Raw genomic sequence first — 15,838 nt, 5'->3', positions numbered from 1 at the left:
AGATAGTCCCTGCCCTCAAGGAGCTTCCAATCCAACAGGGACGCTTCCTGCTGCCAGGTGCAGAGAATCCTCTTCACTCATGCCTGCTCCCTCGTCTCCTCTGGCGTCAGTTTCCCCTGTTGGTAAATGAAGGAGTTGCACTGAGATTCCAGACGTTCCCAGGACCTCTCTGCACGCCGGCTGCCTCCCACTACAATGATGATCATTCTGTTACGACGACAATCAGCTGGTGGTGCCGTGCGCAGAGCGCCGGGAAACCTGCCAAAGGCAAGCTCAGACGCCCGCTAGCGGTGTGACCCTGGGCAAGTCACCTAACCGCCGCCTGCCTCGGTTTCCCCGGCTGTAAAAGGCGTAGGTGGTGCCGCCGCACCGCCCAGCTTTAGCGCAGCTCTCCAGAAGTCCTGCCGCGTTCCACGCTCAGGCGGAACCCGAGGAGCGGGAGCAAGTTTCCGGGGGTAGCCGAGCGGGCGGCGCTCACTTCCGCCGGCGGCGGAAGCGGGCCTGCTTGGCCGGTGGGGCCCCGCGGCGGCGCCGCGGCGTGCGCGAGCTCGGGGCCGGGGCTCCACCTCGGCCCCCTGGCCGCCGCCCTGGTCCTGGGCCCGTCGGGCGCCGCGCTGCGGCCCGGGCTGCTCTGGGGGCCCCTGGAGGAGCGGGCGGCCGGGCCCGGCGCCTCTCCCTGGCTCATGGGAAGCCTCGCGTTCAAATCCCAGCTGGGCGACCCTCTGCCTGTCAGGGTCCCCCGAACTTGGCCCCCCGACCCGGAGCACGCGCCCCAAGCGGCCGGAGCCCCGTGTCCTGGGGGGCCTGTGCCAGGCGGAGGCAGCGGCTCCTGCGGACAGGGACCCTCCCCTCTCCTCAGTCCGGAGCCGAGGCTCCTCCGGGAAGGGAGGCGGCCTGGCCGGCCTTGCCCCTCCCTCAGTGGACGGAGCGCTTTGGGATCCCCCGCCTGTGGACGTGCCTCACCTTCCCCGTCCGTCCGGTGGGGTGATCGAATAGCACCTCCCTCCCCTGAAGAGGGTCCCGAGGGCTCCGCATCTTCTCTAAACTGAACCCCAAAACCCACAGACCAGACAAGCGAAGGAGACCCGCGTTTAGTGCCTGTTTCTGACCCGCTCTGGGCGAGTCATGCTCTTCTCAGCAACAGGCGCCCGGATACATAAGGGGGTAGAATACCAGCTTCCTGTGGGCAGGGGTTGGTGTGATTTTACTCTTTTGCACCCTTAATTCCCAGTACGGCTTAGGTGTCCAATAAATGAGTAAATTCTGGTGGATTGATTGATTGGTTGCTAGTTGACTCATGAGTAATTTTTTCCATAGCACTCCTTCCTCTAATGGCCTTATCGCTTGATAGCATTTCGTGTAGTTACCTCTGTCTCATTACAATGTCCATAGAACACTCCGTGAGTGCCTGGGGGTGCCGTTTCTAGACTTGTCTTGCTTCTCACACCCGGGACAGTGCTCTGCACAGAGTAGTTGCTCAGTAAATATTGTTAACTAAATGAACACAGACCAGGCACCTGCTCTGAGGGAAGCCAGGTACGGGCTACATAGATGAGACTTTGTCCCAATTCTCTGAAAGCTTCCAGTTTAGTCCAGGACGGGATAAACGTGAAACAGAGGAGTCCTAAAGAGATGCTGCAAAAGACTTGCTGGGGAAGAGATTCTTTCTAGCCAAAGGAACCCCACACAGACTGGGGAAGGGCAAAATGTTCAGATTTTTCAAAAAACAGCAGAAAAGAGAACCTGCAAACTGTCAGTCAATTAATGAACATTTGTAAAGTGCCTACTGTGTGCCAGCTAGGACTCATAAAGCAATTTATATCAGTTAATTGATTTGGTCTTCACAACCAGCCTGGGTGGTAGGCGTTATTATCTTTATTTGCAGACGAGGATACCAGCACAGACTTGCCCAGTTTCATACAGCCAATGAGTGAGTGTCCGAAGCAGGAATTGAAATCAGGTCTTTCTAAGACGAAAACTAAAGAGTCTTTGCCCTCGAGAGTTTACGTTCTACTTTGGGGATACCACATTTGAATCAATAACAATGAATTAATGAATGAAAAATCGGTCACAGTGGGCCAAATGGGCAGGAACGTGGTGCAGTGCATAAGCCTGGTGTCAGGAGGACCCGATTTCCAATGTGGCCTTAGATGCTTCCTACCTGTGTGACCCTGGGCAAGTCACTTAACCCTGTTTGCCTCAGTTTCCTCATCTGTAAAATGAGCTGCAGAAGGAAATGGCAAACCGCTCCAGTATCTTTGCCAAGAAAACTCCAAATGGGGTCAAAAAGAGTCAGATGCAACTGAACAACAAAAATGTGGCAAGTACTATTGTTGTGTTTGTCCTTCGTTAACAAAGAGGCCCAGGAGATCAGGGAGGTGATGCCATGACATGCAAGTGAACTAGATTTAAGCGAGGGAGGGCTGTGCAAAGTCACCAGCCTCATTTTGTCCTCTGGAGCCATCTGGGTCCAGTGGCCAGATATAGATCAGGACGACTGGAGTTGGCCCAGGATGCAGTAAGAGACCTTGGACTTTTCAAGCTAAGGTCTTTAACAGGTCTCATTGACTGAGGCAACATCCATTCAGTGATTCATTAAGGCTTAATTAAAAATGAGACAGAGAATAGCCTCTTTCACCTAATCAAAAAAAAAAAAAAAATCGGATCTGAGAGGGGAAAACCCTCAGGATTTCTAGCCAAAACAGGAACGATTGTTATTTACATTCATTCTGAGCCCATCAGGGCCCAAACAATGACCAAGTAGGGTTTGGCCTGGGACCTATTGTTGGCCAATCAATGAGGGCCAAAATAATTTGGGTTAAGGATGGTCTTTAAGAAAGGAAAAAAAAAGTTTCAGAGATCAAAATATACATTGCCTTTGGGCAGAAAAGAGGAAGGAAGCAAGCAAGCTGTGTTGCCCAACTGCTCAGTTCCACTTTGGTCCCCAGCGGGCAGCTCCTTTTCTACTCACAGAGGTGGTTGGTTGTCCTTCGTTTTCAGAGGCCCACGACATCAGGGAGGTGATGCTATGACATTCATGTGAACTGGATGTAAGTGAGGGAGGGCTGTGCAAGGTCACTGCCTCACTCTAGGAGAGAGCCAAGTACAATGCTAAGCACTGAACATACAAATAGAAAAGTGGAACCATCCCTGGCCTGAGAGAGAGAGAGAGAGAAAGGATGCAGTGAAGAGATTATAAAGGCTGTAGTGCTTAGGGTGTGGCTACAGGGTGGCTGGCAAGGTCCAGGGCTCTGAGCGTCAGGGGACAGGCAGGTGGTCCTCAGTCTTACCAGAAGGAGGCCTAGTTGCTGACTCCTCATTAAAAGTGTGAGTGGTCATTCTGAGGACATCATTTCTCCGTGCCTCAACTTGGTCATCTGTAAAATGGGTGGAGTCACACTTGCCCAGTCTACACCACGGAGTGATTCATTCACTTAGTAAACATGTGTTTGTTTCCTGAGAATGGGATGCGATGCTGTGGGGGCGGTTGTGAAGACCAAATGAGATGGTGAATATATAAGCTTGTAAACTGTGAAACATTATACAAGTTTAAGGTGGTATTATTTTTTTCAGATGTTGTTGAGCCTGTGGAGGGATGTGCATTTATCTGAACAGAGCTCAGGTTGGGCCAGGTGAGTAGGAGTGTGATGGGGAAGTTGGCGAGTCTGCCCCTTACAGCCTGGAACGCAGGCTTTCTGAGGGCAGACACCATACTACTGTGTTTCTTTTCACCATAACATTTAGAAGGGGCTAAGTTCTCAATCAGTAGCAACATCTGAGACATTAGCAGGGAGACTATCTAAGTATGTAGTGCAGGGCTTTGGGGGAATGCGGCTTCATGAGGGCCTCCTAACTGTCCTCGGGCCCTCCTCACAGTTTGGTGCAGCAAGGTCGGTGAGCAAAGGAGGGGTACGTGGCCCGGGTGAGAATGGGTGAGAGGCTTCACCTGCAGGTGTCTCAGACCATCGCCTGGCTTTGAGCTGCTGCTGTGGCCCCAGCCTCCCAGTGCAGCCCCAGGCTGTGCAGAGAAACAGCCACTGGCCATGGGGCCAGCGCCAGGGATTGAAGAGCAAACCAACAAGGTGTCACCTGGAAGGGATGCTACCAAGCCGTGCACAGGTGCGCTTTTGATGGGGACACCCTGGAAGTGGTCCACAGTCCTTATGCCATGGGGGGCCACCCAGAGACTAACTCTTGCCAGTGTGGGCTCCTCTAGGAGGGCCCAGCCCTGATCCCAATAAGAGGCATTGAAGCAGAGGAAAGACAAGGGATGCCAAGGGGCCCCAGAATACACAAAGCACTGGGCCTAGTGTCAGGAGAACCTGAGTGCAAATCTTGCTCAGACACTGCCTAGTAATGGGACCCTGGGCTTGTCACCTAACCTCTACCTGCCTCAATTTCTTTAGATGTAAAATGGAGATAATAACAGGCCCTACCCCCCAGGGCTTGTAAATCTCTTAGCCCAATGCCTGGTACATGGTAGGCACTTAATAAATGCTCATTCCTTTTCCCCTTCCTTAAGATCCAAAGGTGAGTCAGTCCACGTGTCTGAAATTCAGCTTTGTCAGCTGTAAGACCAGGGTCCCAGTCTTTATATCCTCTACCTTAACAGATGGCTATGAGAAAAGTACCATCTAAACTTTAAACGTTTTCTTAAAGAGTATTTTATTTTTTCCCAATTACATGTAAAGACAATTTTTAACATTCATTTATTAAAATTTTTGAGTTCCAAATTTTCTCCCTCTCTCAACTCCCCTCTCCCTAAGAAGGTCAGTAATTAGATATAGGTTATGTATGTGCAATCATGTTTAAAGCTCCTTCTGGGTGTGAGTTGTCACGACCCAAGTGAAGTGTTCCAACATGTTGGGTTAGGAGAAGGCTGTGACTCCCCTGGTATGCCTGGAGCAGCATCTCCCCACCAGTCCATCTCCCAGAGAAGTTGCCTGTCATTGCCTCACCCAGGGAGCCAGGCTGGCTGGGACAAAGTACAATTTCTGGGCAGCTGCCTCATCTTGTTTTGGGCCAACCCTGCTCTCCTCCCCTTCCCTTTCAGTCATCTCTCCCCAGTGGGACCCTGCCATCGAAGGAGCAGCAAAACAGAACCCCCAGTTTGGACCTGAACCCCAGGGAGAGACTCCCATAGGCCCTTGGTCCCCGGAGCCCCAGGAGTACATTGAGGAGGGAGGAGGAGGAGGAGGAGAGTGAAGGAAAAACAGTGCCTCTGTCAGACGGCCCCAGAGAGGGGTTGCAGCTGCCCCGGAGTACCCCGTCTGTAGGTCCGGATAGTCCAAGCCCCAGTGACATGGCCTCCTCACCCATGACTCCTGGTAGGGGCCCATGGCTCAGCCCCCACTTGGCTAACAAATCCTGTAAGCTGTTTGGCCCTGGGCGTTTCCCCAGTGTCAAGAGCTTGTCTCCCCAAGCCCACCAGGGTGGAGAGACAGAGCCTTCAGGCTTCACCAAGCCTCCCAGGGACAGGAGGAGCCCAAAGAGCACTGCCCAGCACCTCTCGAGGCACTACCTTTGTGCGGTGTGCAGCAAGGCCTTCCTGCAGCTCTGCCATCTGAAGAAGCACCGGTTTGTGCATGCTGGGCACAAGCCGTCCCTCTGCACAGAGTGCGGCAAGAGCTACAGCTCTGAAGAGAGCTTCCAGGCCAACATCCTGGGACATCAGGGAGTGCGGCCCTTCCCCTGCCCCCGATGTGACAAGGCCTATGGCACCCGCCGTGACCTATGCCAGCACCAAGTGGTACACTTGGGTGCCCGCCCCTTCACATGTGACCGGTGTGGGAAGGCTCACCCGACGGCCTTCCTTACGGCCCCACCACAAGACGCACCAAGTGCCTGCCCCCACCCCGTGCCCCTGCCCCATCTGCAGATGCCCCCTGGCTAACCGAGGCTCCCTGCAGAACCACATGTGCTTCCACACGGGAGAGAAGCCCTTTCCTGTGCCCCTATTGTGGCCGGGCCTTCCACCAGTATGGTAACCTGTGGAGACACCTGCACCTTCACACTGGCTATAGGCCCGACTGCTGCCCGCACTGCACGGATGCCTTCCCTCAGCTGCCAGAGCTGCGGCAACACCTCATCTCATAGAGGCGAGGCCCTTCTCTGCCTAGTGTGTGGCAAAGCCCTGCGGAATCCCCACACACTCCGAGCCCATGAACACCTGCAGTCTGGTGAAAGGCTCTTTTCCTGCCCACAGTATGGCCAGGCATACACTCTGGCCACCAAGCTGCGACGCCACCTCGAGTCTCATCTGGCAGACAAGCCTTTCCGCTGCCCAACCTGTGGCATGGGCTACACCCTGCTGCAGAGCCTCAAAAGGCACCAGCTCAGCCATCAGACTAAGACCACCAGCAGCTTCGCCTCTGCCCCAGCCAAGCCCGCCAAGCGAAGGGGATGCCTCCCCCACCCCAGCCTCTCTCCCAGCGGATGTCATGGAAGTCACCATTTTAGAGAATGAGGACAGATGCCTTGTGGTTCAGGAAGAGCCAGGCCCCGGACACAACCTGGTCGTCATTCAAGAGAGTGGGGTGGGGTTCAGCACTGTGGCGTAGGTGGTGAAGTGGAGACGAGCCCCTGACATCCCAGCTGGCCCTTCCACAAACTCCCATCTTATATATAAAGGTGTCTGTTTTCTAGCTGCTTGTGTCCAGTGTCTCCCTGGATCCAATTTTTGTTTGTATTTGTCCAACTGGAACCAGAAGGAGAAAGTCAAATGTCCCTCCCTGGGCATGACCTTGGCCAGTCTTGGGAAAGCTCCTGGTCGTCTGTTGGTGGGAGTTGTTATCTGCTCTGAGCCCAGTTATCCCCAGAGGCCCAGTGGGGTGTCAGGTGTCTCAGCACACCTGGCTTGTGAATTGAGCCTCAGATTAGACAGAAGCTTCCCACCTGAGGCTTGTGAGCCAGTCCCTGCCTCACCAGGGAGGCTTGGGAACCTCTGCTGGGAGAATGGAAAAGTGGGAGCAGCATTCGGCCTCTTAGAGGCCAGAGTCAGGAATAGCAGTCATGTGATGTCCTTTTTCAGCTCATCAGATCCCAACTGAATAAACCAGCTGGCTTCAGGCAGTCAGCAAACATTAATTAAGCACCCATTCTGTACCAGGCGTTTAAAGAAAGGCACACATGGCCCCTGGTTTTTGTTATACAAGAACACAGACTGAACAACAGCTTGGTGGAATTGGAGGGAGGAAAGCCTGGGTTCAAATCTTGCCTCCGACACTAGTGGTGTGACCCTGGGCAAGTCACTGATCTCTATGAGCCTTCATTTTCCTTAGCTGCAAAATGGGGCTAATAACCATATTAGGAATAAATGAGATGGTGTATATCAGGTGCCCTATAAATTTTAGCTGTTATTATTGGTGGGACACTATTTTGGAAGAGGCCAGATGTTAATAATAGCTGGTTAATTGAATATCTTGAATGCACTGGCATTTCCTCCAAAAGAACACTGTGGGCTAAATTGTTCCCATTTTATAAATGAGTAAACTGAGGATCCTAATGAGAACTTAGGGGATCAGGGACATAGTGGATAACTTGACTAGAGGCTAATGGGAAGGTCAGACTGTCACAGAGAGTATCAGCCCTGGATCTCATGGAGCCTCAGTTGAGGACAGCAGTATTATACGCCGAGTGTTTGCGTGGGCCTGGCACGCTGTCTTTGGGGAGGGGATTTTAAAAAGTAGGAGACATAGTCCTTCCTCCCAAGAAATTTAGGATCCATTGGTCAAAGAAGCACAAGACAATCGGGGCATATGGGAGAGTTTAACAGGCCCTAAGGCTGACAGGATTGAAAAAACCCTTACTTTGCACTGGCCATCAGTGCTGGGGTGCAGATGCATTCAGTCCGTGCATGGACATCAGCACCTGCTCTGGCTTCCCTCCAACCCACGCCAGGCTGCCTTTCTTCATGTTACTGGTCAGAGGAAAGAAGAAAAGGTGAACAAGGAGGGTAGATGCCAACCGTGACAGCTAGACAGCTAGACTTAGAACTGGAACCAGGCTTTGAGATGATCTCAGCCAACTTCCTCCTTATACAGAGAAGGAAACAGGCTCTGAAAGGGAAGAGGCTTTGCTAAGGGCATGGCACCAGCCAGTTACAGCCAGCTGGAGAGCTTGAGTTTCCCCTTCTGGTTGGGCTTCTTTTCACCAAAGGATGAGGCCACAGGTCCGGGATTTATCGATGGAGACACTTTGAATTCTTTGCTACAGTGAAATTCTTTAAGAGGAAGAGCATTCCTTCCAGTTTGCCCTGAACAGCATTTTGAGGAGACTTATATATTTTGTATAGAGATTATACAAAATTCCAAATTTGAAGGAGAGCAATATTATTCAGTTTAAGATCTGTTAGGTTTAGAATAAAGTCATCGCAGAGTTGTATTTTGTATTAGATATAAAATATAGTACCATGGGACCCAAATCAATATGTACAGAAATTTGTTCTCATTTTTTGGAGTAGAAAGAGCCCTGAATCTGTGGTCAAAAGAGCTGACTTTTAATCAAATAATTAAAAGGGCATGCTGGACAAAGTGGTCTCTCAGCACCCTTTCAGTTCAAATGTTCTATGCTAATAACTTACATTCATTTAGTGATTTAAGATTTGCCAAGCATTTTATATATATTTTCTAAGGGACAGCATGGGATGGTCAGCCCTGGAGTCAGGAAGCTCTGGTTTCACGTCCTGCTGATACATTAACTGTGTGACCATGGACAAGTCATTAGCTTAGTGCCCTCAGCAACCTTCTAAAAGCTATTAAAGATCTCTGTTGATGGAAAAAGGTCCATGCCAATAGGTTCCCAAACAAAGTCAGGTCCAGACCAAAACAAAGAATCCTGTGATGGAGGTAGCATTCACATTTTCATCCTCATTTTACAAAGGAGTGAGCTAAAGCTCAAAAAAATTCTAAGATTATTAGACTTTCGGAGTCAAAAAGGACTTACCTTAAAGACCATTAGTCTAGTGATTTTCACAGTGTGGTCGAGGGATTCTTGGGGGTCTCTGAGACCCTTTCAATGGACCCATGAGGTCAGAACTATTTTCACAGTCATATTAAGATACTTTAATTTTTAATACAATAAATATCAACAGATAAAACCCACATAAAATCTTGGGGGAGGGGGCATCCTCAATTTTTAAGAGTGTTAAAGGGTCCTGAGACCAGAAAGTTTGAGAACAGCTGCTCTAGTCCAACTTCAGTTTACAGAGGAGGAAATTCAGTATCATCAAGGTAAAGTGACTTACCCAAGGTCACACAACCATTAAGTCATGAAATTACACAGGAGGAGAGTTGGAAAGGGCGTTAGTGGCCATCTCATCCAGCCTTTACCCAGAAGGAATCCTTAGTGTTATATAATCATCAACTGGTCATCCAATGTCTGCTTGAAGACCTTAACAAAGGGGAGCTAAGCACCTCTCAAGGCACTCCATTCCATTTTTGGATAGTACTAAACGTAAGCAAGTCTTTCCTGACGCCCTAACTAAATTTGTTCCTTTGCAATGGATGCCTGCCAGTTATCTCTGGTTCTGCCCCCTGGGGCCAAATGGAACCAGCCTAATTTATCCTCCTCCACATGATGGCCCTTCACATACTTAAAACTGTCCAGTCCCCTGTGACTCTTTCCTTTAGGGTAGCACTTCCATTTCCTTCAACCAGCCGATCCTTCCATAACAGATCCAAGGCCCTTCCCCACCTGGGTTGCCCTCCTCTGGACACCTTGTAGCTTGTCGGTGTCTTTCTTTAACTCGGGTGCACAGAACTGAACCCAGTATTCCGGATGAGTCACCTTCATATTCTTGGAAGCCGTGTCTCTCAGCGTGGCCCAGGATCACGTTAGCTTCTTTGGCAACTGCATCACAAACTGTTGACTTTTGTTGACTTTGTAGTCTGCTACAACTCCCAGCTCTTTGTCATAACTGCTGTCTAACCATGCCTCCCTCACATTGATCTATGCCCCATTGTAAGACTTTACAAATTCACCCCAATAACATCATCTGATTAGATTTATCCCGGCCCTCTGCCCTGTAAATATCTTTGGGGATCTTGATTATCATCCAGTGTGTTAATTTTGTGTCATTCGCAAATCTGTTGAACACGGTGTCCGCACCTTTGTTCAAGTCATTGATAAAAACAGTAAATAGCCCAGAGCCAACCATAGATCCCTGGGACATAATGCTGGGTCTTCTACCTCCTCTTGCTTGATTCTCTTTTGTATTACACTATGCTGTCTTCCTAAAATTCCTTCAGCTCTAACTTTCTGTTCTGTATTCTGCAATTGTTTCCAGCTCTTGTGCCTGAATTTAACTGTATCTTTGGATTATAGTATCCCTTGTTTTAGAACATTTGATACATTTGTATATATATGTATATATAATATATATGACACATGCCACATTTATGACTTAACATGCCTAACTGAAGCATTTCAATATTGATATTCTCACTATAAAACCCAAAAATAAAAGTCTATCGCAGCTAATTGGAAGAATGGCTCCCAGATCTTCCTGAAGAGCCAAATAAAAGTCAGTCGAGTTGGTTTCATCATACACCCAGAGACAGTATTAGTTTGCTGGACAATGAATTATCATGCCTTGCAGTGCTCAGGGTGAATATAAAACAAAAAGAATGTCATGGAGATCTCTCTAGCTTTCACACCAATATCTGTTGCAAAGTATAGAGAGAGAGAGGAGAGAAATTTTACACAAACTTCATCAGACCCTCCCAACTAAGTCAACGAGCCTTAGTATGAGAAGACTTCAATGCAAGTGGACCTAGGAAAGATAGGCCAAAAATATGCTGGAAAATATGGTTCTAAAATAAAAAATTAAAGAGGTCAAAGGCTGGTTGACTGTTGGCAAGCATCATACCTGTGTATCATGAATACTTTCCTTAAGAAGTAAGTCAAGAACGTTTAAGAACATTTTTATGGATATAGCGCTGCCTTTGGAGTCAGGAGGCCTCAGACACTTGATGTGTACTAGCTGTGTGACCCTGGGCAAGTCACTAACCCCAACTGCCTCACCAAAAAAAAAAAATTTACCTGTAATTGGGAACTATTTAATGAAATAAATTTTTAAATTAAGTCAAGAGACAGTGGATATAGAAAAGCACCCAACAACAACAACAAAATCGAATCGGTGATGATCTAGGACGTAGTCCTGGTTACTGATGTGGAAGCTGTTAAGGAATCAGTTGTTTGTGTGCCATTGGAAGAACAACTTGTCTAAAAGGTAGAAAAGGTAGAAATTGACTGAATCAGAAGAATAAATATGAGAAGGCCTGACATGTGGTTATAGAAGCTTCATCTGGATCTATCCAAATGCCCTGTTGACACTGAAAATTAGAAGTGAATAAAAGAAAAGACCTTGAAGCAAATTCCCTATGTTTCCTTATAAGAATTTAATTGGTAAAAAATTATCATCTCAATTAAGTGAAGAGTCCAGAGAGTGCCTTATCCAGAAAACGCTTGATATTGCCAAACACAGGCCTATGTTGGTGAGTAAAAATTCACTTGGAAAACTATGGAGAAGAAATGGTGGAAGATTAAGAGCTCTGTTGCCTCATAAAATGGGGGAAGAGAAAAATAAGTCTGCAGAAAAGTTGGCATGAGACCCAACTAAGCCAGATCTTTGCAAGAGTATTTATAGACAGGAATGAGGACAAGAGACAAAAAATAGAGCCTATCTCTTTCAGCATTTCCATGGCAGTATTATTTGGACTCTTTAACCCCTTATTCTCCAGTGTGCCACATGAGTAAGTGACATAGTGCTGAAGTATAGGAAGCCACAGAGAACGCCTGGTGCTGACCATGGACACACAGAAGGAATATATGCTTGTGACAGTACAGTTTTGAAAGCTTTAAGGGATTGATTTTCAAGATATTGGAAAGAGGGGAAAATCCTAAACAAATGGGAGAAGTCACACAGGGTATTACTGGAAAGGAAGGTCAAGACACCATTAATAACCATCCATATTCCTACTTTTGATCTTTGTAAAATCCTTAAGAATGAGCTGTATATATATCAAGATGATCTTAGATGAAAATGGGAAAAGGGAATGGGCAGTCTTTCCTAACAGTTTTCTGCAGTATACTTCTAGTGCCAGCACACAGTAGGCTTGTAAGAAAGGCTTATTTGAATTAAATCTTCACACAAAAAAAATCAAGAAGTGTAGTAAAGACAGGATCCCCTAGTATTAACCATTGATTACAAAAATATTGAACTCTGTGGAACAAAGTGAAGCCTTAACTGGATCTCCTCCACTAAGTTGTGTCCCATGAATATATTAAGAGCATATAAGACTTCTTCATAAATACAAAAAAGCTTTGTTTAATATTTTTCTGGTTATCACTAATAAGCAAGGTATAAATCCAGGGAGATGTATACCATGTACCCAGGCTGCATGCAACTGCCGTGGAGGATATTTATCATAGGATCCAAATGGAAGAGGGATTCCCCATAGGTGAGATTCCCCATTTGGAGGGCTGTCTATGGGTGACATTATGCTGATCATATGGACATACGGATAGATAGATAAATGCATATATATTTGTGTACATATGAATATGTGTATATACATATACAATTCCAGAATACTAGAGCTTCCTCAATGGATACACAAAATGCAAAATATTTTGGATTAACAAAGCACACAGAAAACACTAACTGAATGAAGAATGTCCAGACTGAGAATTGGATAGACAGCCTCTTGAATTATTCCATCTGTGTGTATATTGGGGTGTGTGTGTGTGTGTGCGTGCGCGCACGGGCATGTATGGTTGCTGCTAAGTGGCACAGTGGATAGAGTAGCAGGTCTGGAGTCAGGAAGACTTCCTGAGTTCAAATCTGGCCTTAGATACTTACTAGCTGTGTGACCCTGGGCAAGTCATTTAACCTTGTTTAGCTAAATTTCCTCATCTGTAAAATGAGATGGAGAAGGAAATAGCAAACCACTCTAGTGTCTTTGCCAAGAAAACCCCAAATGAAGTCACGAAGTCAAACAAGACTGAACAACAACAATATTTGTGTATACGTATATAGATAGATAGATATAGATATGTGTGTGTGTATTAGGTGGCACCACAGATAAGACTGTGAGCTGTACTCAGAATTGAATTGGTAGCAAGAGAGTAGGCTAGAATGCCTTTGAGAAGTTAGTCAGCACTTTCAATAATCCCACATGCTCAAAGACAGAGAAAAAAAAAAGTCACCCTAAGACAACTATTTCAGGAAAAGCTGTGGCCATGCTCCACCTCACTCCCAACTCTCCTCAGTAACCTCACACCTGCTGGAGGTTCACATTCTGGAAAAACATTTGCCTGGCCCTGTCAAGGAGACCTTCTCCCTTAGCACTACTCTCCTTTGTCTAGAAATGGCAAACCCCTGATAAGATGAATTTGTCCATTGTTTGTTTGGTTTTTTTTTAGTTTATTTTTGGCCCAGCAAGTGGGGTTAAGTGACTTGCTCAGAGTCACACTGCTAGTGAGTATCATGTGTCTGAGGTCGGATTTGAACTCAGGTCCTCCTGACTCCAGGGCCGGTGTTCTATCCACTGCGCCATCTAGCTGTCCCCCAATCTATCCATTGTTAATGGATAGGTCTTGTCAATCTGTTCCGGCCATCCTTGTATTTCCCCTGGCTGAAGTATCCCTCCAGTATTCTGGTGATGCTACCTAGCTGCAAGCCCTAGAAAGACAGAATCTCCTAAAAGGACAAATGCTGGCTCATCCAAATGGGAAACAGCATGGTTGCTGTAAGTGGGCCATGGTTTATTTCCAGCAATGATACCTACCTACAAGAAATATAAATATTTTCCAGCAGATGTACACTCAGAAAAGAAGATGACCCCATTGTACAGGGTGAATAAGGGATAAAGTCAATGTGAGCCATAGAATGTTAAAAAACCTAGAGGAAAGAGGATGGAATCATCTAGTCTGACCCCTCTCATTTTACAGCTGAAACTTAGAGGTGGAGAGGTGAAGTTAATCGCCTGTCCCCAAGTCACACAGACCCAAGATTTGAACCCAGGATTTCTGACAATCCAGCACCCTTCCCACAACTCCCTGCACTAAACATTCTAGTATTTTATAGGAAGTAACATCTAAGCTCAGCTGCCAGAAGCCTGACTATGGGCCTTGCCCTCCCTCCCCACCCTTCCCTGATCAGATTGGAGTAGCATGGGTTGGCTCAATCAGCGGACACACCTGGTTTCCCCTTCTCTTTCATTCCCCTCCACTGAATCCTTGGCTTCAACCCTAACTTCCCCCTCCCACTGACCTCCCCAGATGGCACATGACCCTAGGCCAGACCCCAGCAGGACAGACCAGGAGAGACAGAAGAGAACTTTTAATTCCCTGTGGACTGCTCTTTGTCCCCAGTCCTCAGGCCCAGGGCTAATATTTACTCTTCCCACCCTCTACCTACAGAAAACAGGAAGTAGGAGAGGGAGGATGGAGGGAAAACAAGGTCTGGACGGCTACCCAGGGAAAAAAGAAATACGCCTCCAGCCACAGGGGGACGGCTGGGGCCCATGTCAGAGCAAAAAGAAGCCTCAAGCCCAGCAGGCCAACGGAACACGGCATTCTGGCCAGCCCCACGCACGGCAATGTGGTGGGCAAAGGACCCAGAATCCGGGGATTCTTTCCACAGGGTAGCCAAGTCACTACTTGGGGCACTCTCTGGCACATGTTGGCTAAGCTTCTGTTTCCTCTATTTCTGTGTCTTCCTTTCCAAAGATGGGCAATTTCATTGCTGATCACAAAGGTCTCCATGAGTCTTGGGGGCCAAAAAATTCACGGCTGTTAATCTTCTGGATGTAAATGGGAATTTTGGGGATAAAACCTTTTTGTTGCCTGTCGTTTGTTAAACGTCTAGGCAAGCCCACCCATTACGTTCCTCTTCCTTCCCCCAGATTATCAAAGCCAACCCAAGTGGAAAATCGTTCTGGGTTTGTAGGCTTAGCCCCTGGCATCAGGTTCTTGTGAGGCTTTTCTGGGCCTCAGTTTCCTCCTCTGTAAGGGCCTTTCTAGTTTTACATCTATGATTCTATGACTCAGCTACTGCCTCTCAGCTGCAGTTCAGCATTTCATGCCCATAGCCCCCCACCTCTCAGCCTAGCAGGGAAAGTGACCTTCCACTGTCATTCCTCTGGAACCCAGATTGGCCATTGCCCTGATCTGAGCTCTGCCGTCTTTCAGTGTTGTTTCATTTCTATTCTCATGGTCAGCACGAATATTCTCCTCTGCTTCACTTCATACAAATCCTCCCATGTTTCACATATAGTAACTTTTTATTTATGACACTTTTCAGTCTTTTATTTCTGGTACCACAGAAAGAATACTAGGTTTGAAGTCAGAAGAGGGGTTCAAATCCATATTCATCATCACCATCAACATGCATTTATTAAATGCTTACTGTTTGCCAGGTACTATGCTAAGCACTGGGAATAAAAAAAAAGGAGCCTTTGCTACTTACTACCTATATAACATTGAACGCATCACTTAACCCCTTCATCTCAGTCTTCTAATGTATAAAATTAGGGCAAAGGACTGGTTCATCTCTGAGGTCCTTTCTAGCCCAAATCCTGTGGTCTCTGACCTCCGAGAGGTAGGCAGCAGAGGCCTTAATAGCCCGGTTTTTCAGACAAGGGAGCAGACAGGCCAGTGACTCTCCCCACGTCCCACAGGCAGTACCCAGGATCAAAAGTCCCTGTCCCTTTACAGTCAAACCTCTGGTCCATTGCTCTCTCTTTGGGCCAAGACAGGAGCCCAACACAGCAGCATCAGTGCCCAGGACGACGTGCCCCCAAGCACATAACTCCTGGGTTTTTCCTAGCCAAGA

General features: G+C 47.7%; 1 protein-coding gene across 1 annotated transcript; it reads left to right on the top strand.

Moving 5' to 3' along the window:
• Window positions 1-1,106: 1,106 nt before the first annotated feature.
• Window positions 1,107-15,814, top strand: ZNF408 (zinc finger protein 408). The gene is given in 11 exon segments (XM_027837746.1): window positions 1,107-1,192; window positions 3,574-3,632; window positions 3,877-3,966; window positions 3,968-4,119; window positions 5,054-5,150; window positions 5,182-5,796; window positions 5,798-5,939; window positions 5,941-6,086; window positions 6,088-6,387; window positions 6,389-6,563; window positions 15,758-15,814. Coding segments are annotated over 10 exon segments (1,833 nt in total). The 5' UTR covers window positions 1,107-1,192.
• Window positions 15,815-15,838: the final 24 nt, after the last annotated feature.

This window comes from Vombatus ursinus, unplaced genomic scaffold (assembly GCF_900497805.2).
Source record: "Vombatus ursinus unplaced genomic scaffold, bare-nosed wombat genome assembly UNPS02014822.1, whole genome shotgun sequence".
NCBI classification, from domain to species: domain Eukaryota; kingdom Metazoa; phylum Chordata; class Mammalia; order Diprotodontia; family Vombatidae; genus Vombatus; species Vombatus ursinus.
This window is presented reverse-complemented; position numbering and strand designations above follow the sequence as displayed.